The 26,784-nt window shown below is 34.3% G+C and overlaps 1 protein-coding gene across 1 annotated transcript in view; it reads right to left on the bottom strand.

The window, feature by feature from the left end:
• The window catches only part of GPM6A (glycoprotein M6A), a 115,615-nt gene that overhangs the window by 6,145 nt on the left and 82,686 nt on the right, over positions 1 to 26,784 (bottom strand). Inside the window, exons 3-6 of the mRNA XM_040064484.2 lie at positions 19,581 to 19,737; positions 5,743 to 5,896; positions 3,563 to 3,639; positions 2,148 to 2,213 (exon numbers count right to left, since the gene is read on the bottom strand). Coding sequence (XP_039920418.1) covers positions 2,148 to 2,213; positions 3,563 to 3,639; positions 5,743 to 5,896; positions 19,581 to 19,737 — 454 coding nt within the window. The remainder of the gene's footprint in view (positions 1 to 2,147; positions 2,214 to 3,562; positions 3,640 to 5,742; positions 5,897 to 19,580; positions 19,738 to 26,784) is intronic.

The raw sequence follows: 26,784 nt of genomic DNA, 5'->3' as shown, positions 1-26,784 counted from the left end.
ATTAGTAAGTGTTTTTTTTTTTTTTTTTTTTTTTTTTTTTTTTTTTTTTTTTTTTTTAACCTGTAAAAGACTGGTATTTGAACCTAATTTTCCTGTTGAATTTCACAATCAAGTTGTGGATATACACAAAGAAAAATGTCATAATTTCTATTTGTGATTATTCTTGAAACAGCACATTTAATAAAGGGGACTGCTCTCCAATGACTAAAATGACTTCTACACACTTTCTCACTGCTGATGCATTACCTCTGTCTACTAATTTGAGTGTAAGACCTGGAGAAAAAAGATATCATCTTCTTCCTAGATGAGACAGGACTACAAATTAATTTTTCCTCCCTTAAATTACTTTTTCCTTGGGAAAGTAAACTTCCCTTGAAGGAGATCTTGTCAATATCTGCATGTCCAATCACAAAATTCTGAATTTTCCCTCATGTCCTGTTGTTGTATTTGGGCTACTGTGTTAAGTGTGAAGAATGTCTCAACCTACAGAGTGGTCTGGTATGCTGGGTTTAGAAATTACCATCAACAAAGAGTGGAATGTGCTAGTTTTTAGCAGGAATATAACAGATTAGAATGGTAGGTTAAAAACAAATGGTATAGTTACAAAGTTGAAAAAAATATATATATATATATGCAGTTTACTAGCACTTAGAATATTAATTTATATTTTTGTTGAAACGGTGTTATCATGTCTCCTCTGTGTAGTCACAGAATTCAAGAGAAAGCACATTTGAATATGAGTAATCCTTCAAAAATATGTGAATAAATGTCCACCGTCTAAGTGAATTCAAAGTGTAATTGTGGCTGGTGCAATACAGCTATGGTACCTTTGGTATGCTGAGCTTTGAAGGGTCTTTTTGAAAACTTCATTGAAAGTATTATGTATTTAAACTACATGGCACAATGTACTTAATTTGCTTTCATTGAAGATCTGTTATTTTTCATTGAATATTTTTGGTGGCTATTTGGATTCAAACTCTTGATTGAAATGCAGACTTTTCATCTGAACAAAATAGCATTTTATGCTACCTACTGAACATACTTCAAAATAATCATACAGTGGAAAACCAATGATATCTTGAATTTAATTTCCTAACACTAATATTATAATAATTGCTATATGGTCACCATTTTTGGAACTATAAGCAGAAAATATTCAGTTTGAAAAAACATTTAAATTATTAATATGAAATGTATGATACTATTACATGTATTATTTGTTGCCTTGAAACAAAAAACTACACTGAAAAGATAGATTTTTCATTTAGCTATCTTTTCTATTTGCCAGGTGTCATGTAATAATGAAAAAATGGCAGATAAAAACAAAAAAACCATTAATGTAAAGTACTAGCTTCATTGAATATTTTCTGAATGCATTTTTTAATAAATGTAATTATAAGGATAACAAAATAATCATGGCCCTACGATCCATAAAAATTTACTAGTATAAGCAGTATATAGTAATCACTACCACTAGCACTTATGAATGCATCAGCACCAAGAAGCATTCACTTTTCATTTTCCATTTCAGTGTGCATAATGCAAACCTACACCAGTACAGAATTGTGAGTCTAAAAATATCTTTATGCTTAAGCAAATACAGAAGACAAAAGACAGAAGAGCAGGGCACTAGCTCATATGCTTTTCTCTCAGTGGAATGTTCTCATTGACAAAATGTCACTAAATTTAAAGTAATCTTCATTATAAAGGAGCAGAAAAATTAGTCCTGACAGAAAAATCAACACATTCATATATATTCACAGAACTGACAAAAAGATATCCCAAAATAGCAGTGTGGAAAGCTGGTGAATACCCAGAAAGGCAGAGATCATGAAAGTATAATACTATGGTTACAACACAAGACACGTGAATTCAGACACTTGTCTAAATACAGCAAGAGAATAGTAAAAATTCTTAGCCTGTACCTAGAGATGTTTTTTTTAAATTCAAAAAAGTAATCATGATATTCTACTTCAAATGGAATCCATCAATATATTAAAAAAAAAAAAAAAAAAATAGAGTATTGAATTACAGAACTATATTTTAATAATAGCTTTGAGTGATAGTATGGAAATTGAACAGTTGATCCTAAGTAAGAACCAGAAGGTATCAGCAATTCAGATGAGGTGTAGTGTTGGACAGCTTACCATCGCAATGACTGCTGCTCCAGCCCCAGCAAGAGCCACAATGAACAAGTGGAATGTCATGTTTAGCTGCAAAGGGAGGCAAAGAAAAGGGCTTTCATGGCTGTACAGCAAACAGAAAATGAAAAAAAATTCACAATAACATAGAACAAGTAATTACCTTCCTGGTGCCACCCTTCCACAAAAGAAATGAATAGGAATATTTTTCCAAGAGATTGATATCACTACAAGTCATAGTGCTTGTGCTTGTTTTGATACAATGCTTGTATCGGGGAAAAAACATAACTATTTAAAAATACAGCATTTATATAATAAAATATTAAGAAAATTAATTATTTAAAAATAAACACTCCAGGACATTTTGAGTTTTTTTTTGTTTGCTTGTTTGGTGTGGTGGGTTTTTTTTTTTTTTTCTTTTTCTTGTTTTTTTTTTTTAATGCTACAATATTACCTTACATTACCTTAGTATTACAATACTACCTTATAAGAACTGTGTTTGTGGTGGCTTCTCCAGTGGCAGAGACAGCCCAAGAAACCCATTTTTCCTTCATTAACTAGCTTCCTATCCTCATATATTGATCCACTTTCCGCTCAAATTTGTTCATAATGATGTAATATAAACCAGGTTATTTACATAATTCAAATTAACCACCTCACCCCAAACCTAATGATTACATTTGCTTTTAATTTCAGTGATCTGGTTTATGCAGCAGCAACAGAGTCAACTGCCCCCCAAAAGCTGAATTTTTTAAGATGGTTTTGATACAAGGGCAGATTGCTTACCCTCCCTCTAAGATTTATTCAACCATAGTAAGACCCAGTAAAACACTTAGCGAATGTTGCTCCTTCGGGGTTCAGAGGGATCAGTATTTTAGCCTCTGTTTTAGGCAGATGTAATTTTGTTAATCTTGTGTTCATCTTTTATAATTTAAAAACAAAACCAGAACCCTCAGCTGCACTGAAACAAGTGGCATTTGCCCAAGGGAAAAACTACAAAAAAAAATGCATTAAGAGCTACTGTCCTAATGCTTAACAAGGTTTGGCCTAATCCATTTGAAATCTTTACTTACCTGTCATAAGGGTAATCATAAGCCCTTCAATCAGTGATTCATTATATGGAGCTATTCAATGTGCAGCAGGGCCATTAACTTTCAAAAACATCTCAGTATCAACAAGATACTGGAATTATTGAAAAACTCCAAATAAACCACCAGTGTAATTAGAAAACAAATGGATGGAGAAATTGCACTGATTTAGTAAAAGAAAAGGAAAACTACTTGCTTGACTGTATTTTTCACTGTGATTTAATTCATCACCACAGCTAGAATTAGACCATTACAATAAGAAAACACATATCAGCTACTTCCCACTACAACATATATTATGGATTTGCCAAAAATACTATGATATTTATTTACCTCATTAGAGTCACACATCTTGATGAAACTTTCTGATGAGGTGCAAACCTTCTTTTCCTCTCCAATAGTTACAATACCTGGAGAAGAATAAATACTCACATTATTTAGAATTCCTGGTACAGATCAACTTCCTTTATATGAGAAAAGCTAAGAACTTATTTTGACAATGATATCTGGGTTTTATTGACAACCAGGAGTCTGGAACAACTCTCCTGCAAAGACAAGCTGAGGCAGTTGGGATTGCACAGCCTGGAGAAGAGAAGGCTCTAGGGAAACCTTATAGCAGCCTTCCAGTAACTAAAAGGGTGAGTCAGGAGAGCTGGAGAGGGACTTTATACAAGGGCGTGCTGGGTGGAAAAAGGAGTAATGGCTTAAATTGAAAGATGACGAGTTTAGGTTAGATGTAAGGAAGAAATTCCTTATCACGAGGGTGTTGAAGCACTGGAACATGTTTCCCTGACAAATGGTGAACATTCCATCTGAAAGTGTTGAAGGACAGGCTGGATGGGATCCTGAGCAACCTGATCTAGAGGAAGGTCTCCTTGCCCTATGGCTAAAACCATTCTAGGATTCTATTCTATTTCAGCCAGCACAAAACTAACACATCATCTATTCAGTAAAAACCCTAGTAAGAAACATGTAAGTAACAATTTTTCTGCCATTTTTTAACTTATCTTTATTCCCTATTTTGATCAGTACAATGATTAAAAAACCAGAAATTATGTGCGACCAGTTTATGCATTGAAAATGTTCACAAACCTGCTCTACCCTCATGTGGAGAAATATGTTGTATATTAATTTCAAACTATATTAATTTATATTAATATTGATCTGGTATAAAGCTTCTTTCACAAGTTATAAAAAAGAATTACACAAACTTATACTTTACTGTTTCTCTTTTCAACCTTAAAAAGTAGAATCTACTTTGCTTCCTTTAGCTAATGTCCAGAAACTAAGACAAAGACTAGTTTGACGAAAAAACTGCAATTAACTAATTTATAATGAAGAATGGTTCTTTTCTAATACTAATCAGTGTTTTCTGCACTGAATTTACAGGAAACAGGTACATTCACAGAATACACATTGTATATGCTAGTGTTTTATGAAGATTCTAAATGGAATTAATAAAAAAATAGTCATGAATATTAACAAAATAAAAGGTCATAGAAAGAAAAATACAATTGATGGGATCTATTGTATTGATAATTGCTTTTTAAACTCACCTGACATGCTGTTTAGGAAAAAAACCTCCATTAAATAATAAAAAATGCCAACTTTTCTTCCCTCTCATGAAAGAAAACTGTCAAATATTTTATTTTAAGTTAATTGAAATGTTTACGACTAATGAAACTGTTTATTTGCCAAGAAATGCAGCATATTTTATATCGCCACACAACAATTAAAAATATACTGTGATTTTATTTTAGGCCAAGGAAACAAAAGAAATATAAGAAGCTGTCCATTGAGAGTATGATTAGCCAAAGCACTGCGGGTTGAGAAATCACTAAGACCATAACATCTAGAATCAAACCAGTCTTGTAGAAGAAAGGAATTGAATTACCATCACCAATACAAGAATCCTTAGACATTTTAAGATTACAAATCCCATTCAATTGAAATTTCGCATCCTCTCAAAGTGCACAAAGATGCATATACACACATTATTCTAACCTCCACTATTCAGGCTTTAGCCCCACCCACTCTCTATCTCTCTGTTCACCACTTTCTTAGAGTGTTACTATCAGTATTGTTGGTCCTCATCAAGGTTTTTGAAAGCAATGAATCTAGTCATGTCCCAATTCATGACAGCTGATACCCCAGGATCTCACATCTCCAGACCAGTGTCCTACCACAAGAACGTAAGTCATTCTCCAGATAAATGACTTATCAGGCATTTGAGACAGGTTCCAACAATTTCTAAAGAAGAGACTAAGCCAAAGCCCCATGCCAGATTTTCATTACTCTGAGAGGATGGACAAAGTTGACTCAATTTTTGTCAAGTCTGGAAACGCAGTTCATCCTTTATACGCTGCCTCGACTAGAGGGTAAAAGGGCAGAGAGACACTTAGCAATTGCTTCAGAAACACTGAACAGTTCATTTCAGATACATAGAAGCAAAGCAGTGGAGTGCTCTCTTTTGTGAAATCTTGCTTTTCATTTAGTGCTTTTTATTTACATACCATACTGGCGAAGATCCAAGCAGAGATTAGCTCCATCCACTACGGTGGTATTTCGGCAAATGGTCCACAGATTGAAGTACATGTAAACAGGCAGAGAAGTGAAAGCTGTGACTCCAAGCCAGGCCAACATGAAGATGTATGTCAGCATAATAAACTGCAGTAAAAGAAGGAAAAACAAAACCAGTGGTAAGTCAGAACTTAACGGATACAGCATTGAAAAAAAGGAGTCACAGAGAAGTAACAAATGCATCTGCATCCATGACTGGCTTTGTCTGTTTCTGTCCTTATTTAATTTACAGTTTTGGTCTGATAATCCATTAATGATCAGGTCAAAATTATGCCAGAGCTCTAACATGATGTTTCTGAAGAACAAGGATTATGCTTCCAGAGTGCAAGCTTTCTCCACGTTCCGCTCCCTCTTGTGCCAACGACGGATGCAAAGCAACACACCTGGAGTACAGACCGCTGCATGCTCCGTGAAACGTATCTGTCCCTCCCTCTCATCATCACTACTCTGTAGTTAGGACAAGAGGCCCTATGGTTGCTTCTTCCACTGTCAATCAGGATGCAAAAAAAAAAAAAGAAAATTAAATACTGTAGGCTTTGCTTCTTTTGCTTTTTAAATTGGGGTCTTAATAAAAATGAGCTTTTGTCTATGTCTGTTGCAAAATCTCACTTGAAAATCCGTTTTGCATTGCACCAATGAGACTATATTTTTGCCATTCAGACATATTTGGGGTTTACATACAAACAAATTCTTGATTCAGAAAAAAAAAAGTAATTAAATGTTATATAAATATGTAAACATGCTACCTTGCTGCTGCTTTACTGGGCTGACACCAGTGGAAAAGACACTTTTTTAATAAGAAAATGTCTTTTCATCTTATGCTGAGGAAAGGATATGAGGCGGCTACATGGTAAAATGTGGAAATTGGTCTCTAAATATGGAATCCAAATGACCCCAAAGAACACTTGGTGGCTTCAGAAATGCTGATAAATCTAAACACATTACTAGAAACAACAAAAAAAATTCATCACACTAACATTTTTCTAGCTGCTTACCTCAGAAAAATATTGGCTCTGAGAATAAGAAATATTTTTGAAAGCTGAATATGCTGATCAAAAATCTGCCTAAAATTAAACCTTAAAGAGTAAATAAGGGGTAAATTAAAGATATTTTCTTGTTTTTGTTTTTAATGCAAGATCTCTCAATTCAGGTAATACAGAAAAAGCCTAATATAAGTACATATTTTAGTTATGGAAATCAAACAAGGTCAGAATCTAAAAGGTTGTAAATTATACTAAAAAATCGTAGCAGGGTGGCTTATCCACATGGATCTGATCAGGAAAAGCAATCCAAAACAACAAAAGGTCTGACATTTGAATGTCTATTGCTTTGAAGTTATAGGATGGATGTTCTCAAGCAATATTAAAGAGATCTTAATTTGATTTAAACTCACTTCCAAATATTATTAAATAAAAGTAATTTTAATTCTGAGGAAGTATATTTACATAGGGATTTAATGTAATTTAATTAATCCAGTTTAAAATTTATTTCAGATTAATTTTCCTGATTGTCCCTAGGTAAGTAAGACTTGTAGTAGTAGTTTGAAAAGCTGTTTAATACTTTTGATATCAGCTTTCTATCCTTTCCTTGAGTTAGTACTCCATGCTTCAATATTCATACTTTACATCCATGCTTACCAGTTTGATAGTTACAAACTGATTTACTTTTCCCTCAACATCCAACTAGTTTAAAAGAAAAACTGGTGTGTTTAATTTATACATAAAGATTTCTAAAAATACTTTCATGCAGATAACAGCTGTCTTCCTTACCAAATTTTCCCAATAACCCACTTACTAGAAATCCAACTTGCAAAATAGAGAAAGTGATAGCAAAGTCCAAAATAGATATGCACCCTTGAATACAGCTGTAGACATTTCCATGCATCAGTTGTTTATATTCTAGTCCATCTATTGAAGAGCAAATAGCTAACACAAGTAAATTCTGTTCTGTACATGCTCCTTTTTTGTTATTGTTCTTTTACTGTTTCCTTTTTTTCCTTTCCATATTACCACGTTAAAGTTAATAAAACAACATCTGGCTCAGCCCCAGGCACTCACTCACAAATAATTAATTGGAAAATGACTTAGAAATGTAGATTCAGGGATATGAATTCACAATTAAAGTGCTATGTCCAGTCTTAATTTATTATCAAACTAAAGAGTTGCACTCATTTTTTTCTAAGGCAGGAATATTAAATAAGAAAGAAGACTGTCTTTGTACTGACTTTAAATCTTATTTATTCTAGAAGTGTTTTGAAAGTAAACCAGCTTCCTAGACTATATTCTTAGCTTGTCAAAAACAAGTAAGTCTGAAGACTTAATTGCGATCCCTCTAGAATTTGTGAAATAAACAATACTCAATAAATTTAGTACATGTCTCAGTGTAGCACATCCATAATAAATTAATGGAGTACTTAATATTTTATATTAGTTAAATTAAAGAAATGTAATAACTGTTTTTATGACTGGGCTCCATATAGATTTAAGGATTTTCCTATTTTGTGATTAGCACCAAATGGAGAAAAAAAGATAGGCATTACCATGAGCATTATTAATTCTTTTAATATCTATTTATTTTCTGATCTGTAGTAATGACGAAGAAGCCTACTCAAAAATCTCCACTGAGATAATACAAAATACCATAGCAAAGAGGAGGAAAACAGAGCTTATGAGCCCCTAAAAAGTCTGCCTTGGGCATAAGATTATAGCAGAGATGACAGTTGCTGTGAGTCACAAGAGCTGCCTTCTCAGAGAGAATTGTCTGCTTGTTATGGAACGGATTCTCTTTAAAAACATGAACCTGATTGGTTGAGTATCTCAGAAAAAGTTGCTCAAATGATGAATGATTTCATTTTAGAAACATATTTTAAAAAAGGAAGAGCTTCAGTTTTCCTCTGTCAGTTGCTTTCAGCTGAAGAGCCAGTGGCCAATGATGTGCCTAATTTTATGTCATAATACCAAGAACATCAAGAAGACAGGAAAAAATATGGAAGCTTGCTCTGTTTATGTAAGAATAACTAAAATATAAAATTCAAGTTAAACCATGTGGCAATTATGGCTTATGCCTGAAGGCTGCTATCACTGATATCACTGAAGCAAACCACAGAAATGTGATCTGGGCAGCAATATACTTCCTGCTGTAAGGGCATTAAAAAAAAGCTTAACCTTGCACAACAAATTATTAGTTTCTAGCAACAGCAGCGAGCTTATAAATTCTTTTTATAATTGAATGAAATTATGAATTATTTGATTTAAAAAAAGCACAGGAAAGAATAATGTAATTTTTTAGATAATTTTCTCTGCTGTTACAACCTTCCCTCTTTGCTCAAGAGAACTTACAAGGCATGCTTAAGGAGCCTGTTCACTCCAGGAATTAAATTCAGAACCCAATCTCCTGAGATTCAAAGGAATCGTTCTCCTTTGAAGTGGCATTCTGCTACGTGGCAGGCTGAAGATTTCTGAAATAGTATAGCATCTTAAAGAGGTATCACGGTTTATTCTTTAGCATCCTGTCTATTGTGTTTATAGTGAGAATTGCTTTCTCTGATCCATTCGATTTTCATTCTAAGAAGCCAAACACATAAACTCAAAACAAACTAGAAGTGATAGTGAAATTCATCTACCAAATCATGCAGATAAAAGATCACTAATTTAAACTCAGCTCACATTTGCAAAGAATAGCTGAAATAAATAATTATTTGAACAAACAAATCTTTAACCTGTGGTTATTTTTTAAAATAATTGTTGTTGGTTTTGTTTGGGTTTTTCTCTTTTTTTGCATCATCACTGCAGCTGCCAAAATGCTCTTGCCAGATTTTGTAAGCTTTTCAGTGCCTGTAATGGCTTTTCTGAGTTATGAATTATCAAAGCAGGCAAATCATCAACCTTCTGGAATGATTTTTTATATCAAAACAGACCAATTTCAGGGAGCAGGTAATTCAGAGCCTATTCTGAAACTGTTTGTGTGGAGAACAACTTTCCTCGTGGTCATAACTGGTTGAAATCCTTTTTCCTCTGAAAACATTACCCAAATCCTATCTATTTTAATAAGATCAAGATTTCAGTTACGGGTTGTTGAGTTTATTTTTCCTCCTTCTTTCTAATTCATGGGTATTTGTCCCATGAAAAGTACATTCATTAAATTTCAAACACTGTTCTTATTTTAGTTTTGTTATAAATAAGTTAGTACCCCTGAAGAAACATTGTATGATGGCTTCAGTGACCTTAGGGACAGAGACAGTGAAATCTTATCTAAAAGGTACAGTTTCTACAAACAGAAAAGGAATGAAAAGGAAACAAATTAAACCTCATTAATTTCATTTTATGAGGACACTGCGCCTTACAACAAGAAAAATAATACAGAAACATAGCAACAAATTAAATGCCCAATAAAACTTAACTCCCATAAACTCATGTTGCAGTGCAATTTTATCTTTGTTCCAAACCACTCAGTACTTACTTTTACACTTTCTCTCAATCTCATCATATATTTATTTCATATGAGTTCCCTGATGTGAGCTCTCAACACAGAAAGTTGCAAAAAAGGTGTACAGCTTGCTGTGTTTTTATCACATGTAGATTATCCCATCACATACAAACGAATGTATACTTTCAGCTACGTGAACTTCCAAACTCCTTCACAGCTTCAGGAATTCTCTTAGACGGTTTTGCCAGAGATCAAAACTGCACCTACAGAGATCATGTATATCCATCCTGCTCACAGCCTATCATGCCTCACTGTGAAACCCTGGCAGCGCTGGACGTCCCCCAGAATAAGCCCAGGGTCAGCCTGGCAGTGGGCTGATGGGAATACTGGGAAGCAGCTGGCCTATGCAGCGCAGGGTAGTCCTGGTTTGGGGTGCATTTTCCAAACAGGAAATGCCAGAACAAGGCGCTGTGTTGGAATTTTGGCCACATAGAAGCATGAACAGAAGAATCTTTTCAATTTCTTCCTGAATTGTCCTGTCTGGCAAACATCTCATTCATTTTCAATTGTCTATATATTGGATTCAATACTAATAAAAACTTACTTAGTTTTAGCACTTTACCCAGCCTCAAATTCACAACTGACCTTTGGCTTTCAGGCCTTTTGCTTCATGTTGTTCATCTTACCCAGAAAAAATTCCTCTGAATTATTGCGACTGTCTCTGTGCACATTTGGCATAAATGCATTTGCATATTCTTTTTAAATTATTCATTGCAGCTGACACACGTTTTCTCAAATGCTGAAATTTATCTTGATGCAGTTGTACTGGGAGAGTACTGTAGAGTGCACAGTTCTCTCTTCAGGTTTTGATTTAGACACTGACTTCTTTAGACACAGAAGTCAGATTTAAAGTACTACACAAGTTCCCACTTCAGGCATGTTGTTTTTTTGCATTTAATTTTCTATAATGCAGGGTTGTGACTGCACCTTATGTCAACATTCCAGACTCAATAAGGGCTCTTTATCAATAAACTTTTCTGACAGAGTAGTTTAAAGATTAGATATTTGTTCCTGTTCATCACCTGTATTATTACCCTACAGGAGTTTGGTTCTTCTTTTCAGAGGTTCAGATTTCATCCAGAAGATCTTTGCAATGTCATTTTCATTTTTAAAGAAGAATCTCTACAGAGATACTAGCATCCCAATGGATTTTTTTTGGTGACAGCATCTTACATGTATAATTCCCCACATGCAAATATGAAAGAGAGCAAGTAGAAAACTTGCTGAGTTTGCCTAGAAAACGTTTTAACAATGCAGAAGCTAAAAGAGCCTCGTCTGTTTATTTTCAAGTGTTGTCTAGAACCAAAAATGCTATTATTTATTTAAATATAAATAAACAAGAAAATAATAATAATTAAAAAAAGTGTACAGACATCTTTAGACATTAACATGTTTAAGAACTACTGTTGAGTCCCTCACAAGGAAATGGCCTCTAACACTTCCCTTTCTGTACTCACTAGCATCTCCAAATTCATGCCTCCATTCATGGAGAGAAATAAAAGATGAAGCAAAAATACTTCAACTTGTCTCATTTAATATACAATGCTTCTGGAAGAGACTGTTGTTCTGATTTTATCACTAAATGCGCTGTAAACCACAGAAAACACACACATCCAAAGTCTCTTTTATAACATCACTTTCATTGCTAACAATCACTTGTTGGACATTTATTATTGCCTCTACAAGACACGTTCATCCCCTCTTTCTCTCTAACATATTATACTTCCAGGCATAGTTCCAAAAGTCTGTTGTAACATGGATAGATTTCATGGTGTGCTATTACTGACATGTGGTTGATATTCCTTGGCTTGCATTCAAGTCAACTGTTTCGAGAGAAAAAAAAAAAAAGCCAATATTGGTCTAAATTTCTCTCCATAGAAGGACAGTCTTCTCAGGTTTGTCTAACTGAAATTCATTCATATACTGAATACTACCTAATGAGAATTTATTTTGTTTATTAAAATATACTAACAGAAAAATATAAAATCCCAGAAAATTTAAATTATATTTTGGAACAATTTTGTTTGACTTTTTAAAACATTTTTCTTCTACAGATAATTTAGATGGAAGAAAAACTGATTCAGTCAAAATTAGGATCAATTCTCACTTTCTGCTTTTCATCTGCACCTAGATTTTTCTAAATGTTTATTTCAAGGTTAAAATATTGCATGGTTTATTTCTATTGCTTTGGAAACCAGTTAGATGCATGCAAAAAACTGGCTTACTTTCTGATTTTTGCTGTTGATTTGTTGGTGTAGGAGGAGATTCCCACAGTCACATCAGAAATGATTCTCTAACAAATTTATTCACTTTTTGAAATGTTGCTTAGTAAAGCAATCAATGAAATATCAGTTTGAGGAAGGCTTTGCATTGATGCAAGACTTTTTCACCTAAAGGTGATATAATTTGTCTCTTTGGTACTTCCTTAGAAACCAAACATTCTAATTTATTTTTTATTTCTGAATTTTCTTTAGAATGTTGATGGGTTTGTAGCATTGTGTTGCCCAATGCTATCTTTAGTTGTTTTATATATCCTTCAGGCAAGACTGTAATTTTTGTAGTCTGACAGACTTCTGAAGCCCTATAGAAAGCATTGGATTTATAGAAAGCTGCTTGATAAAAGAAGAATTTCCTATGGGTTTTTTTTTTTTGCAATCTTTCAGACAGGAATTATTTTTTCTCAAAATGCACATGTGCATATTTTCACATTCGTATATCCTCCTCCTTTTGATTTTCTTTCTGGTGGTATTTTTCTAGGTACTGTCTAGGAACATAGCTAAGTTATTTGCTTTGTATGTAAATGTGATTGAAGATAAACAATTCTGTTTTAAAACTGGCTTTTTAAAATACGGATTAGATATCTTCATTAAATACTCCTTTTTCACATATCTCTCTACGATCATGCCAATTAACTGTCCAATTCAAAGACAAAGTACAAAATCATTACCTTTTTCCCTGACAAAGTAAGCCAGTCCTAGTAGTAAATTTTTTAGGTTATGCTACCAAAGAGCTGATAAATTTTTTATAAAATTCTGAACCATACTCTAATGCTTTTCGGTGAGGACAAGTTTTTTGTACACAGATGAAGATAATAGCGCTCAGCCGGGAAAGGACTGAACAACAGAGATTGTTTACATTTTTCACATTTCCAAAATTTGCATTGCAATGCTTTTTCAGGAATGTTCCATGGTTTGTAGTGGAACACAAGGCAGTAAAGCTTAAAGTAGGAAGTAGAAATAATAAGTCTAAACAAATGTGCCACTCAAGCCTAATACTTGGCTGTCAAAAAAAAATGCCTCTTTTCCTGATATATTCTTAATGGGCTTTGAGAAGCTCATGCAAAGATAAAGGGGTAGGGACCTACCTTGCTTGTTTCTTGTCTTGCCAAGCATTCAAAGTCAATAACACAGCCTTTTAAGCTTTTACTGTGACCTTAAATAAATTTAAAAGTTTCTCTTCTCCCTCTGCAAGCAATGCCAAAAATTATTTACAAAGCTAATTATGAATTCATAAGACATCAACAGGAAGATGCAGTTCACATGAAGAACAAAAGTGTATGGTTCCTGTGGGTTGTCTCTCACCATAAAAGTAATGAATTTGTGATAATTACACTGATATTCAAAGGCTTAAATAACTACAAAAAGAGTAAGATGTCTAGATGCAGTTAATGAGTTACACAGGTGAGAACAAGGATCACTGATGAAACATTCCAGTTAAAGATGAGATGGATTATCTGAACACAGGGCAAATAAAACTATCATCTTGAGCAATTTATGCATACTTTGGAAATGTATGACAGAAGTTTAATTAACAAAAAATACTGACTGAGCTCATATGTCAAGAAAAAAATCTGTCATCAGTGTGCAAGACACAAAGTACAATCTGAAGAAAAACATGCAGTTCATCCAGTTTATCACCACCAGCAACATTGCTGTCAGCGAGCAGCAAGACCAAGAGAAGATGAGCAGGTACTGGCAGGGCACATTACAATGTCTGGCACACTCCTCTTTTAAAGGAGGTGATGAATACCACAGTCCACAAAAAGCTGCATATACAACATATGGGAGGTTATGGGAGAAAAGGAGTATCAGCTGAAAGTAGGATTTTATATGTGAAATGTTCCTGACTGAAAAAATCCGGAACTATACAATAAAGAAAAACAAAAAGGCCTGGACAGATTACAGAAATAAGACAGAAAAACATTAGAGTAGGCACCTAGAGCTGCATAAAGAAATTTCTGAGCTCATTGCAAAATAGTTCTAAAAATATAACAAATAGTAAAAAAACCCAAACTTGCTTTCTTCTTTCTTTTCAAGATGCCATATGTATATTAACAAAGCAGCTGGGAGAGAATGACATTAAGATTACCCTATTAACCATTCAACTGAGTTTTGAACTATTGTTAGAGCTTCTTCTTCCTATTTCAAGATCAAGAGCAGAAAACTGCAAGGAACACAGTTCTCTAAAGAAATTCCAATACTGGTTTAGTATTCAGGGATAAGATGAATTCCAGCAATCTATAAAACTGTTAATATGTTTTCTTTCACCTACTAACTCCATCAGTGTTTAGATAGCAAATGTTATTCAATTAAATTCCATCTAAAGGGGCCAGGCGGGATGCATCCAACTAAATGCATATAGTTGATTGAAGAGCTTAATATAAAAGACATAACTTAAAAGACTTGAGGGAAATTCTCTTTGCAGAAAATAGGACAGTTACAAAAAAATTCAATTCATCTGACAAAGTTTGCCTAAGCTTCACTCTCCACTAACTACTGAAGGAGCATAGGCCTTTCACTTGACAACCTTAGTGACATTCTTAATTAGGTGGGATATATCTGTGTCATAATATATTCCCTCTGAAATTAACGATTCCATTAGCTTCTGGCTAATTCTGGGTAATCATGTTTCTGGTTTTCAGTTGAGCAGTCTGAAAGGTCAGAGCACAATGAATCTCACCTTCCCCATTTCCCATATTACAGTGTAAAAGTACTTACAGCATACACAACTAAACACGGATGAAGACAAGAGATTTTCAGATGCTTTTGCTAGCTTATATTGGTTTAAAGGATTCTGGACCCATAAGTATATCTGCTGTCTTGGAGAGAGGTCCTTTATTTCTCACAAATAAGGTATGAAGCATACTACATTCCCCAGATGGAGCAGAATCTAACCAGAAGCAAGGCCTCCCTGTCTGTCAGATCAGCATTTTTTCCCCAGAATATCCAGACGTGGTATCTAATTTTCAGAAATGAGAGCTTCATTTCTAACATTCAGAAATAATACATCTGTTCTGGGTGGGAAAGCCAGCTGAGCCTGCACTGAACTCTCTTCCTCCTATTACACAAAGAATCAAATGTCAGCATGATGCAGCCTCTGGAATAACTGGCATGGTAAGGAAAAGATGAAGTGACAGGTTCACAGATGGTTTTTCAAAACATTTTGAAGCTTCCACGGTTTTTGTTGGGGTTTTTTTTTGGTTGGTTGGTTTATTTTGTTTGTTTTGGTTTTTTTTCAAAAAAATCCAGAAATAATTTGGGAAGTTCATGTTTTGGTTTAGGCACTCAAGAAGTACACGTGAAATAGCACATGCTATTGATAGGTAATCAGATACCCAGAATTATTTTAGAAGGCAGAAAAACCCTTGTGAGTAATTAAAATAAAATATTCCTAAAACTAAAGATAAAGAAGGTATGTGTAAGTGCAGCTTAGAATATAAAACATCTTTCTCTAGAGCCTTAACGTGGTTCTTTTAAAAAGCAAGGTATGAAGAAATAGAAATACAACTGCCACAATGAAGTCTTTATATAATGTTTTCTGATGAAATAAAACAAACCCCAAACCTCAAAGTGTCATTCTGTTTCTTTGCTCATTTTTTTCTAGTGGGTCTGTAAGCAGATGTTCTAAAACAAGGTGTAAATGAGGCTTTCCATGGCCAAGAGAGCTGAATATAAATAGGAGGGATATTAAATTGCAAATATGAAAACAGTGCTACAGTTGGCTTCAAGCCTGTCTCCCATTCTTTACTAATCATGCTGCAGCACAGTTATATATGACTGTTTATTTAATACTCTAAAAGCATGTTCAGGCATGGAAAAATAAAGCCTAGAAACAAAGCCATCCCTCCTCAAATGTGACTGGCATTGTCTTTCTGCTTTTGTTTTACTTTTCACAGTAAATTAAGTCTGCAAACAGTGCCAGTGAGAGTCTCCACTGTCACTTGCACAGGGCCCGTCTCAGATGTGAGAGGCTCCACTCCACAGCAGTGCTGACACGACTTGGATGCCAACCCACTGAATGCTCATATCAGCTGATAAGTCAGCTATACAGTCACTGGGAAGGCTAGGCTAAGCTATTTCTTTTTCCATTACTCCAGGCAAAAAAAATTTCTTTTGCCCATTCAGAGGTAGAAAGTGAGCTGTTTGCAGCTAAGGAGGGAGGTCAGGAAGGGCATACGAAAAATTTTCAGATGTTGGCTATCAGTGTTCTTAAAAGTCTGCTTTTCAAAAGTATTTCTTAAGGAAGAGAAAAATATGATCCTTTTCATATTTCCACATATAGAAATACAGCTTATCCATATAAATTTAAAACAAACATTCCTTCTTGAATTTTTTTAAATATTTTTTCCTTTATTGTCATAGTAGGTTTAGTCACAGACATAAATTTGCTCATGCAAAATATTAATGACAAATATCTGGTGGCAACAGTAAAGCTGAAAGTCTTAATTTTCAGATTTTAACATGCTTTAACTTCTATTTAGAAAGACATCAATAAATTTGATGTGAAATCCTAGTAACAACTGGAGTTTTTACAAAGGTTTTTAATGTGGAGCTATTTTTATCATTTCAATTTTTCAAAACAACAATATCCTGTGTGTATATTTCTGTTAGAATTAAGACACTGCTAAAAACATCAAATGTTTATTCTTTGACAGTTTAGATTTTAATATTTACAAAATTGCTAGCTCAAAACTTCATACAAGGAAGCTTTCTTGCAACATGTAGTATCTGCTAACCCCTTTCAATAGCATTATCTCATTTTGGCAACTATACACAACAAAACTTATTACAGCACAGTTTTAACAATTGAACAATCCGGCCTTGACACACAATACCAATTTGGTTTCAGTTACCTCTGAACTATTCCTTTTTTTTTCCTTAGGTCTTATTTTTTTATATTATTCCATGTGTTAAGGAACTGAATAAATTCTAAACTTATCTCTCTTGGATTGAAATATTTTCTAATTCAAAATATATAAACATTTTTAAATCTAGGATTCTTTTTCCCTTAAGAATTTTAAGTATGAGACAGTGAAAATCAACCTAGTCAAAAGAATATCAAGTTTCAATCGACATATACTCTCTAGAACGCAGACACTAAGGCCAGAATAATAATACAAAACTCCAGTCATCTGTAATAGCAATCTTACTGACACATCATCAAAATGAGACAAGCAATCAAACAACAGGTTCATGGTTTTTTTTCACCAGGGAAAAAAAAACCCAAAACCAACCAACCAACCAACAAAACCCACACACACATGCGCGCACACACACACACACACACACAAAAACCCAAAAAACCCCCCACAACCCCCCAAAAAACAAACAAACAAAAAACCCCCAAACCCCGCCAAAAACCAAAAAAAACACCACAGAAAAACCAACCTACAAAACTTCCACTGACTTCAAGAATAATGACAACAAGGTCCCTAACTCAAAATAATTTATGGATCATTGTAACTGTGATCATAAACAACATACAGACTTAACCTTAGCTGCACAATTTGTATCAACCCAGGGTTTTCTAAAGTAAAATACAAACATTGCAAATTACTGATGAGAAAATAATGTAATGAATCATTAATAATAACAACTATATTAACCATAGAATAGCTATTTAACCATTCATTTCTTCTAGACACATGCTATAGAACTACAGTTATCAAAACTTGAGAGGATGTAGCACTGCTGTTCTGCAATACTGAGGACAGGCATTCATGGGAGCTGTGAAGAAAAACAGTGCTCTGAAAATCCTGCCACTCAGTTCAGAATTGGAACTAACTTAGTAGGTCCTCAGTGAATACAGATTAGAGACTTCTTTCCAGAAGATGAAAGCAGTGCTGGCATAAGTAATGACTACTCTTTATTTTAAATGTTCTAAGTCTTTTTTAATATATTTATTTAAAGGTTTTAAAGCAGTCTTGGTCAAAGTGCCAAAATCATACAATGATGACAAGAAAAAAAAAAAAAAGACAAAAAATACAGGATTACTGAGGAACAGGTTACATCTATATAGAGCTGACCTACAGACTGCATTTCCCAATTAACAAGATGCAGATCATCTGTGACCAGTTTAACCTTAAATTTCAGGATATTCAAAATATTATTTTTGATAGTCCTTGTGTGACTGGAGGTATCTATTGTTTATATTTGTTTAGACTGTATTCCGCTTAACTGTCGACAGTTGTAGTAGCGTACAGTGGGAAACCCAACCCTGCCTACTAATTTATATATATTATTTATCATTAATATAGCATAAAAATAAGTGTACTTTAACACCCAGGTCTATTTGGCTGTATTTATTCATTTAGTATTCATCACAGAATATGAGGTTTGATGCAGACTGTATTTTCAGAAATATCCAGCTCCAACAGCTACCAAATGCACAGGCCTCTTAGCTTAGATGCAGAACCGTCAAATACCAAAAAATTAGTTATTTACCTGATACTTTTACAATTTTAGTATGACAAAATTCCATTTAAGTCCTAGTGCAAATCAGAATTTTTTAAATCCAAGTTTTCCAGGGTCATAAGCAAATGGTGTCTCCAAACCAGAGATTAACACAGGAGTAAATATAATGGGCTGTTTGCCATTTAAAAACAAAATAGAACCTGATGACAGGTCTGAGCTTGTTCCAAAAGAGGAACAGGCAAGATTCCTAAAATAACTGAAAATATTATTAAAGGAAATGTTTCATTCCCAGTAGAGCTGAAGGCCTTATAGTTTTAGTCCTGCTCAGTACAGCTTATGTTGCTGAGGTAACGAGATTTCTCATTCAGCTGGTAGAATTCATTGCTCCTGGGTAACAAGAATTATTTAACATTTAACCAATACAGAGAATATTTATAACACTCTGTTCTCCTTTGCTGTAATTTTTAAGCACTGAACTATCACAAAATATTAAAGGAAAACAAAACCAAAAAAATACATACCACAAGGCACTAAAAATATATACAAAGCATATTGAATTTGTGGTAGGTACAAAAGCTTTCTTAGCCACTTACCCAGGCACTCACACATCTGCCGCAAGTGGTGATTTTGAAATCTCCATAGAGATCCTTGATGGCACCAGTTGTAAAGAATCCCTCCACCATCAGCAGAATGCCATATACAAAGAATGCAGCTGCTACACCATATATCACATACTTGAAGATGTCAATCCTGTATAGGAACAGCAAAAATTAATTATCTACATAAATATTTAAAGCTGACTCTGAAATTTCAGGGTGAGATAATCAGACCCCCTGAGCCTCAAATTTCATAACTGACTGGAGTCAGTGTAAGTGCTGATGTGCCATAATGACATGTGAAGCTGAGGACAGGAATAAACTTTGAAATAAAATAGCATTGATATAAGAAACACAGGGTCGATAATTTAATCTAATTAAATGTAAAAATGGATCTGTTTAGTTAAGACAGCAAAAATTGTCACATCAATTTAAACGTTAGTTAATTTTCAGTACTTTTCCTCTAAATGAAATTGAAAAGAAAAAAAAAAGAAAATGAAAAGGAAGAAAAAAATCTGACACATCTCCTAAGTCACACATTCTATCCAGCACTTAGGTTACAGATGATATTTAATTACGATCTTCAATAAAACTTTCTGCACTTACAAGTAGTTCTCAAGCTGCAATTTCTGTGCTATCTTCTCATTATAGTCATCAAGAGAGATTCCTTACTTCAAACCAGAACCATATTATTCCAGAAGTAATGAGGTCATATCATCTGGAATTCCTCTATAAGGAGGCTTTAAAACATCATTTCACAGACATACGGCTGAAGCAACAGAGGGATGGCTTGCAGTGTGACATGCAGTCCTAGAAGGCTCGATTCACTACAGAGATGATTACCTGGGTTGTGTCGTTCTGCCCAGCACTGCCTCTAAATTCCACATTGGCCCAAGGAGCCTGTGCTTCCTAAACTTTCTGTCATGACCAGCATTTGGTCATGAAAAATTTTCAATAGCACCTCTCTGCTCTGTTTAAACTTGGAAACACTCCTACTGACCATAGCCTTAGATCAGCAGATTTCAAAGTTTTCTACTTGAACTTCTCTGGAAAACTAGCCACAGTAAATTTTCAGTTTGTTGATGTGACAGGGCAGGAGCTGTGCAACTCTTTGTAAAATGGCAATATACAGATTTAAGATGGTACTAAATTCCAACTGTATTCTCCAGGTCAAGATAGTGACACCTCCTGACAACAAAAGACAAAAAATAAGACTGAGAACCATTAGCCTCTGCCAGATGATTTTTGACATTCCATTACCCACACTGGATGTTTTCTCAAGACAATGATTAACACTTTTATTGTTATGAAAGGAAATATCTAATGATAACAATTACTTAGAACCACACTTTCCATCATTACTCAAAAGCCAACTCACAACACACATTTTACATGTACAATACAATAACAAAAGCTCAAAATCCTGTCAGATTATCTTTGACCTTGAGTGGTTTTCAAAAGATTTAAGGTCAGGTTCACATCTACATTAAAAAATGCAGTTAAATTTTGACATTATTGGGGATGGGAGAAGTTCTATAAATGAGTGCTTCTGGAAATGAGACAGGTTGTGTTTTTCCCTAACATTTTAAGACCAAAGCACTTCCAGGCTTTTTTTGTACATTGCTTCTTGATTCATACTCAAGTGAAAACTAGAGTAAGTTGGTTTCTATATGGAATAGATTCGTGAACAAAAGGGTGAAAAAATTTAACACTTTAGATGGTATGAGATGATGCAGATGAAATTTATTTTAATATATATAATTCTGATTACATTATAAAAATCCCATTTACATGATTTGACAGTAATACATCCATTGTAACTTTTTTTTAACATCAAAACTGTGCTTTAGGCCTATTTTTCATTAGTAATTGAAAAAAGGTTACGAAAACAAATACACAGCAACTCTGAGACTATTCTAAAAAACCCCTTCCAATTCCTACATAATATACTTTAAACAATTGTCACCTTCACCAGTGGCTGAAGTCTGGGAGTTCTGCCAGCAGCAGCTCCTCTCAGACCTCTATGTGCTCAGTTACAAGCTCACATTGCCCTAAAGAGATTAAGAGTTTTGAGAAGTCCAGAGACTGTTTCAGTCCTCACAACAGCCCTTTAAACCATCTGTTCTGTGTCTCCCACTGAGCTTCTTGTGTCAAAAAGTGCACTAAGAGATCTCTGCTTTTCCCTCGGCCTTATGTGCATCTACAGGAATAACTTTTACTTAAGCCTTTCTTTCACAAAAGGAAAAAAATATATATAGCCCAACACTAGCCAAATATAGAAATCTATTTCTTCCCCATCCTCTCATTACAGAGAGGTCATAGAATCGCTACTCATCAAACTACATGGGATGAAATAGCCAGATTTATTCCAAGGGAAAAGAATCTCCTATAAAGAGTGAAAAGAGAAACAAAAATTGTGAGAATCACTCAACTACCTCTTTAAAAGCCACATAGAATTGTATTGCAGTATAGATACATTTAGCGTCTGCTGTATTTAAAGAAAATGTATTACAGCAATAACTTTTTATATATAAAGTTATGAAGATAGCATTGCTATTAAGTTATTCTGCAGCATCTAATACAGTTCACATAAACTTTTATTTTCTCATTAAGTTAAAATAGATAAAAGATTGACCTTATAAAATGGAAATTGCCTTTGTTTAAAATAAAATGTGATTCTTTGTGGATGAACTCACGGAGATTAATTGCCACCTGTGCTTCAGCAAATTCTCAAACGCTGCAGACAGAGCATGAGAGCAATCAGAGAGGTAGAAGGGAATAGCAGAAGGGGTGGTGAACATGAGCCAATGGGCAAGATGGGTAAGGACAAAGAAGAAGAACAAGGAGGGCTTACACTTGTGTAAAGCTGGAATGGAAGGAAAGAGGTAGGTAATGAGCAAAGAAAGGAGACAAAATGATAAAGGTAAAATTTTGTTCTTCTGAAAGGATTGGAAAAATACACATTATGTGAAGACTAAAGCTACTCTGATCTAGGCAGCTGAGTAGAATAAGCTGAATGACTATCTAAGCATAAAATAAATGTGAAAATCATCTTGAAGTCAGTAAAAGCTTTTGTTTTAAAAAATATAGAATAATCTAAGCCATATTTTGCGTACTGTCTTAATCTAGTAGATTCTCCAGAAGTGGATTCTAGATCTGCCTTTCCTCACAACACTATGTTCAGAAATGTTAAAAACAAAAGCATAACTGTTTTTAAATTGCGATTTAAATCAAGCTGATCCTTCAATTTTTAGTTCTTTTTCTGCTGTTAGGTAATTAATTATACTGTATTAACCAGAATCCTTAATTCATTAGTCTCAATCTGGATTCTATCCAACAGGAAGCATATTTCAAATATCTCTAGAGAAAACACTTCTTCTGGCAGAAGGTATTCAGGGAAGCCATCAATGCTAACTTCTCAATGAACAGGTTGAAACTGAGCACCAAGTAGACTATCCCAGCAGAGACAAGTCAGATGGGAGTGAAAACATTCTTAGTGAGTCAGACCAATGTTGCAGATTTCCTACTGTGTATTTTCATGGTGTTTTGGCAAAATTAAGTATTAACAATTATAATAAATCAGGAAGAAATAAAACTATTTGTTGAATGACTATGTCTATGTTCAGCAGGTCCTTGTGAAAAGTGTGTTAATATCATTTTGGAACAATCCACATACTTGCTAGGGTATTTTATTTTTTAAAATTTGATGAATGTAAGACTGCAGTACAGACATTTAGTTGTAATTAACAGCTAAAGTTCACACTAGTTTCTCTGTGACACGATTCTCGTGCTCCCCAAAAACCCACTATATTCAAATAAATTTTGTGCACTTTAGCCTGAACAAATAAAAGCTTAATATTCCAAAGGTTTTTATTGGCCTACACACCAGAATACTAGATATTACTCTGTTGGACTAGTTTTTTCTGGACTTATACATTCAGGAATAGAAACATGAGACAGAATTATAACATAACTTCTCCTATATATACAATGATATTTAGATATTACAGATGTTAAATAGACTATGATTGCCAGTAAAATGTACCTATACTCTCTGAATGCAAGTAGTTTGAGGAAATTATGTCTATTTCCAAGCTAAAAACCTCCCAAACATAATAAGAAAAATAAAATACCAAAGCAATCAAAGTACTGAAATATTAATAAGACTACCACAGTAAAATGGCTAATGAAAAAAAAAAAAAAAAGAAAGCCTTTTTCTTTTTTCAGCCTGCATAGAAAATTTAAAAGTATGAGAAATTCATGCAAATGTTATCACTGGGCTAGAAGGGCTTCTCCCAATTTTGGGGGCGTTCTTTGTATTTTTAAATTTTTTTCTCTTTCAGTTACAGAGGATTTTGAATACTTGATGTTTACATCTAGATCCCACCATAATCTCTGTTACTCTGTAAACCAGAAATGCTGGCCTCCATACCAATCCTCTTGCCCCCTAAGGGACTGATCCTAAGAGGGCATTAAGACCCTGAGATAGCAGCTTCCCTCCGCAAGCTGTCTCAAGGTTTTAGAAATAGTTTTGCAAATGTGTTTTTAGAAGACAAGATATAAGGGGATGTTTGCAAGCAGAAAGGTCTGTTTAGGCTATCCAGAAACCAAGCCCTGCAGAACTTTTCAAAAGATGTGCTCAGGCTCTCCTGGAAACCAGCTGGGAGCAATTTCTTGGTGTCAGTTCACTTAAATAGGTTGAGCAAAGATAGCTGGCACCATGAAACACAGAGAATTTGCTAGGAAAAGGAGGAAACAGACAAAGACAAACTGCAGAAGGAAAACACATTGGGAGAAAGAAGAATTAATGATATTCGTGTGCTGCCTGCAATGTAAGACAAAAACCCCCAAGTAACAGCCCAAAAGAGGTAAAAGAAACTGATATACTCTCACCGTGAAGAGAAAAAAGGAAAGTACCGAGAAAATGTCAGCATAAGTCCATGAGGAAGTTTTTTCTAGATTAGGTTAATAATGAGTCTAACTTCTAAATTTCAGGTGGGAAGAAAATAAAACTGGTGTATACAATGCTCAGCTAAAGTTTATCAGGAAATTATAAGGGAAAGGATTCACACTAGAAAAAGGATAAGATCAAAAATAATGCAAAAGAAATTTTTATTAATATAGAAAGAAAATAGAAAGAAAACAGAGACTTTGATTATGTATTTCTGAAAGAAATTTTGGGTGGATTCATACAAAAAAATTTGCTCAAAACTAAAGCCGGATTTTTAATATTATATAAAGAAGATACAAGTTACAGTCACATTCTGCAAGGGGCAGATTTTCTTGTTCTACTCTGAAACAAAGCTGATGTGATGTAAGTACCCATTGGTTTTAATTTGTTATGTCCAACTCTCTACAGGCTTGCAGAATAGAAGATCATCATCCTCTAAAAGTATGTTGCTTCCTTCCTAGGAATGGAACAGTTGAATAGAGATTTCTTGCAGAACATCTAAAAAGCCATACAGAATCCTCAAACTAATGGAAGAAGGGCAAAAGCAGCACAAACCACACCTTTGCTCTATGAATCTTGTAACTTTCTTGAAACAGGAAAAGATCCAGCATAAGAATTTTAGTAATCATGAAATCTTTGAGTACAAACCACTGAATTTTTACTATGACTGATGGACAAGGCCTCTTCTCAACATTGTTTGGGGAGTTTCTATAACCAAAATTTTTGTGTCCAAAACTACTTTCTTAGAAACTTTCTAGAGATGTGAGTTACAGAAGAGATCAGGAGCCTTCTTTGTCTGAAGAAGGCGAAAGCCCCACTGGAACTAGTGCAGAGTACTGTGCTGACTTCTGGTGGAATTACATGATGGTTGTTGCACTCTATGGATACTGAATTCCCAGGCAACCTTCTATAGCAATAAAGCGTAAAAAGATGTGGCAAAAGCATATCACAGAGTTTGTGAGTGTTTCATTAGTACAACTATAAATTTGGAGACATACAAAATACATGCTGACATTGTAAGACTGACAACTAGCTACTGTATGTCCAGATTGGGATCATAATAGTGAATTTACACTTTTCAGATATCCTGTGGAATAGAAAGTTAGTTTTACATGGTACATAAAGCGTATTTAGCAATATGGATATTACATATAAATATAGGCTTTCCATTTTATCTGTTTGTAAAGTGAACTAAGACCAAAGGGAAATAAAGGTGGTTAAAAGAGAAAAAGATATTTCTATGGAGATGAACCACCTACAGAGAAAGTGAAAATCACAGGACATGAAGCGATTATAGCTAATCTAAGATTTCAGTCAACCAGGAAGGAGAGCTACTTAAGACTATACTAAATAATACAGATGTCTGCTGAAAAGTAGGAGACTTTATTCACACAGAAGACCAATAAATTCTTTATGTAAGATCACTCTGCTGGTGCTCACATGCACTGCTATGAAATTTCCAGGTTATTCCACTGGTACTCTCATGTGGTACTCTGAATTTCCTTATTCAATTTCATAAAATGAAGACTATGTCTTTGCAAGTAATTTTCAAATCCTAAATTTGACTTACATGTGTTCTCACTGGTATTGCCTTTAACAGAATACAGAAGACTGGACTACATAATATAGCTGAGTAGGCAGTAAATGTGACTTTTCAGCACTGTATAATCTTGTAAAGGTCATGTTCTCAGGTGCTGATAATTTTTTGCCAGATTTGATACATATGCCAATGATACCAGATCTAAAATTCTGTGTTCTGCATCTAATATTTAATATGCTGTATTTGTCCAGTGTTGCTATTTATACATGACTCAATTATTCCAACGAAATAAAAAACGTTCCCCTTAAGTAAACTGCATCTTCAATGGCATTGTGCTCTCTCTGGTGATTTCTGCCAAACATGGGTCAAGGTTGGATATTCAAGGCAGAGATAACTTCATTCTTCTATTCAATATCAGGTGCTGTTTTCAAGCATGCTATGGCACAGGCCTGCATAAGTTAGCAAATACTTGATACAGAGCCTTATATGTTTTGCTTTCCAGAATACAAATAGAATTAAAACATAATGTGCGTTCAGATTTAAAGAAAGTCAATCTTTTGTAAGAGATCAAAAATGTATAGGGAAAACCAGATTACTACTATTGTGTATTAAGTAGGTGCCTTAAACAGAATCATCACACAGTCCAATGCAAATGTTTATAAATATCACATTTAATATTAGCTGTCCTTTATAGTGGGTCACATTGTAAT

The sequence above is a fragment of the Hirundo rustica genome, chromosome 5 (genome assembly GCF_015227805.2).
Source record: "Hirundo rustica isolate bHirRus1 chromosome 5, bHirRus1.pri.v3, whole genome shotgun sequence".
NCBI lineage: Eukaryota > Metazoa > Chordata > Aves > Passeriformes > Hirundinidae > Hirundo > Hirundo rustica.
This window is presented reverse-complemented; position numbering and strand designations above follow the sequence as displayed.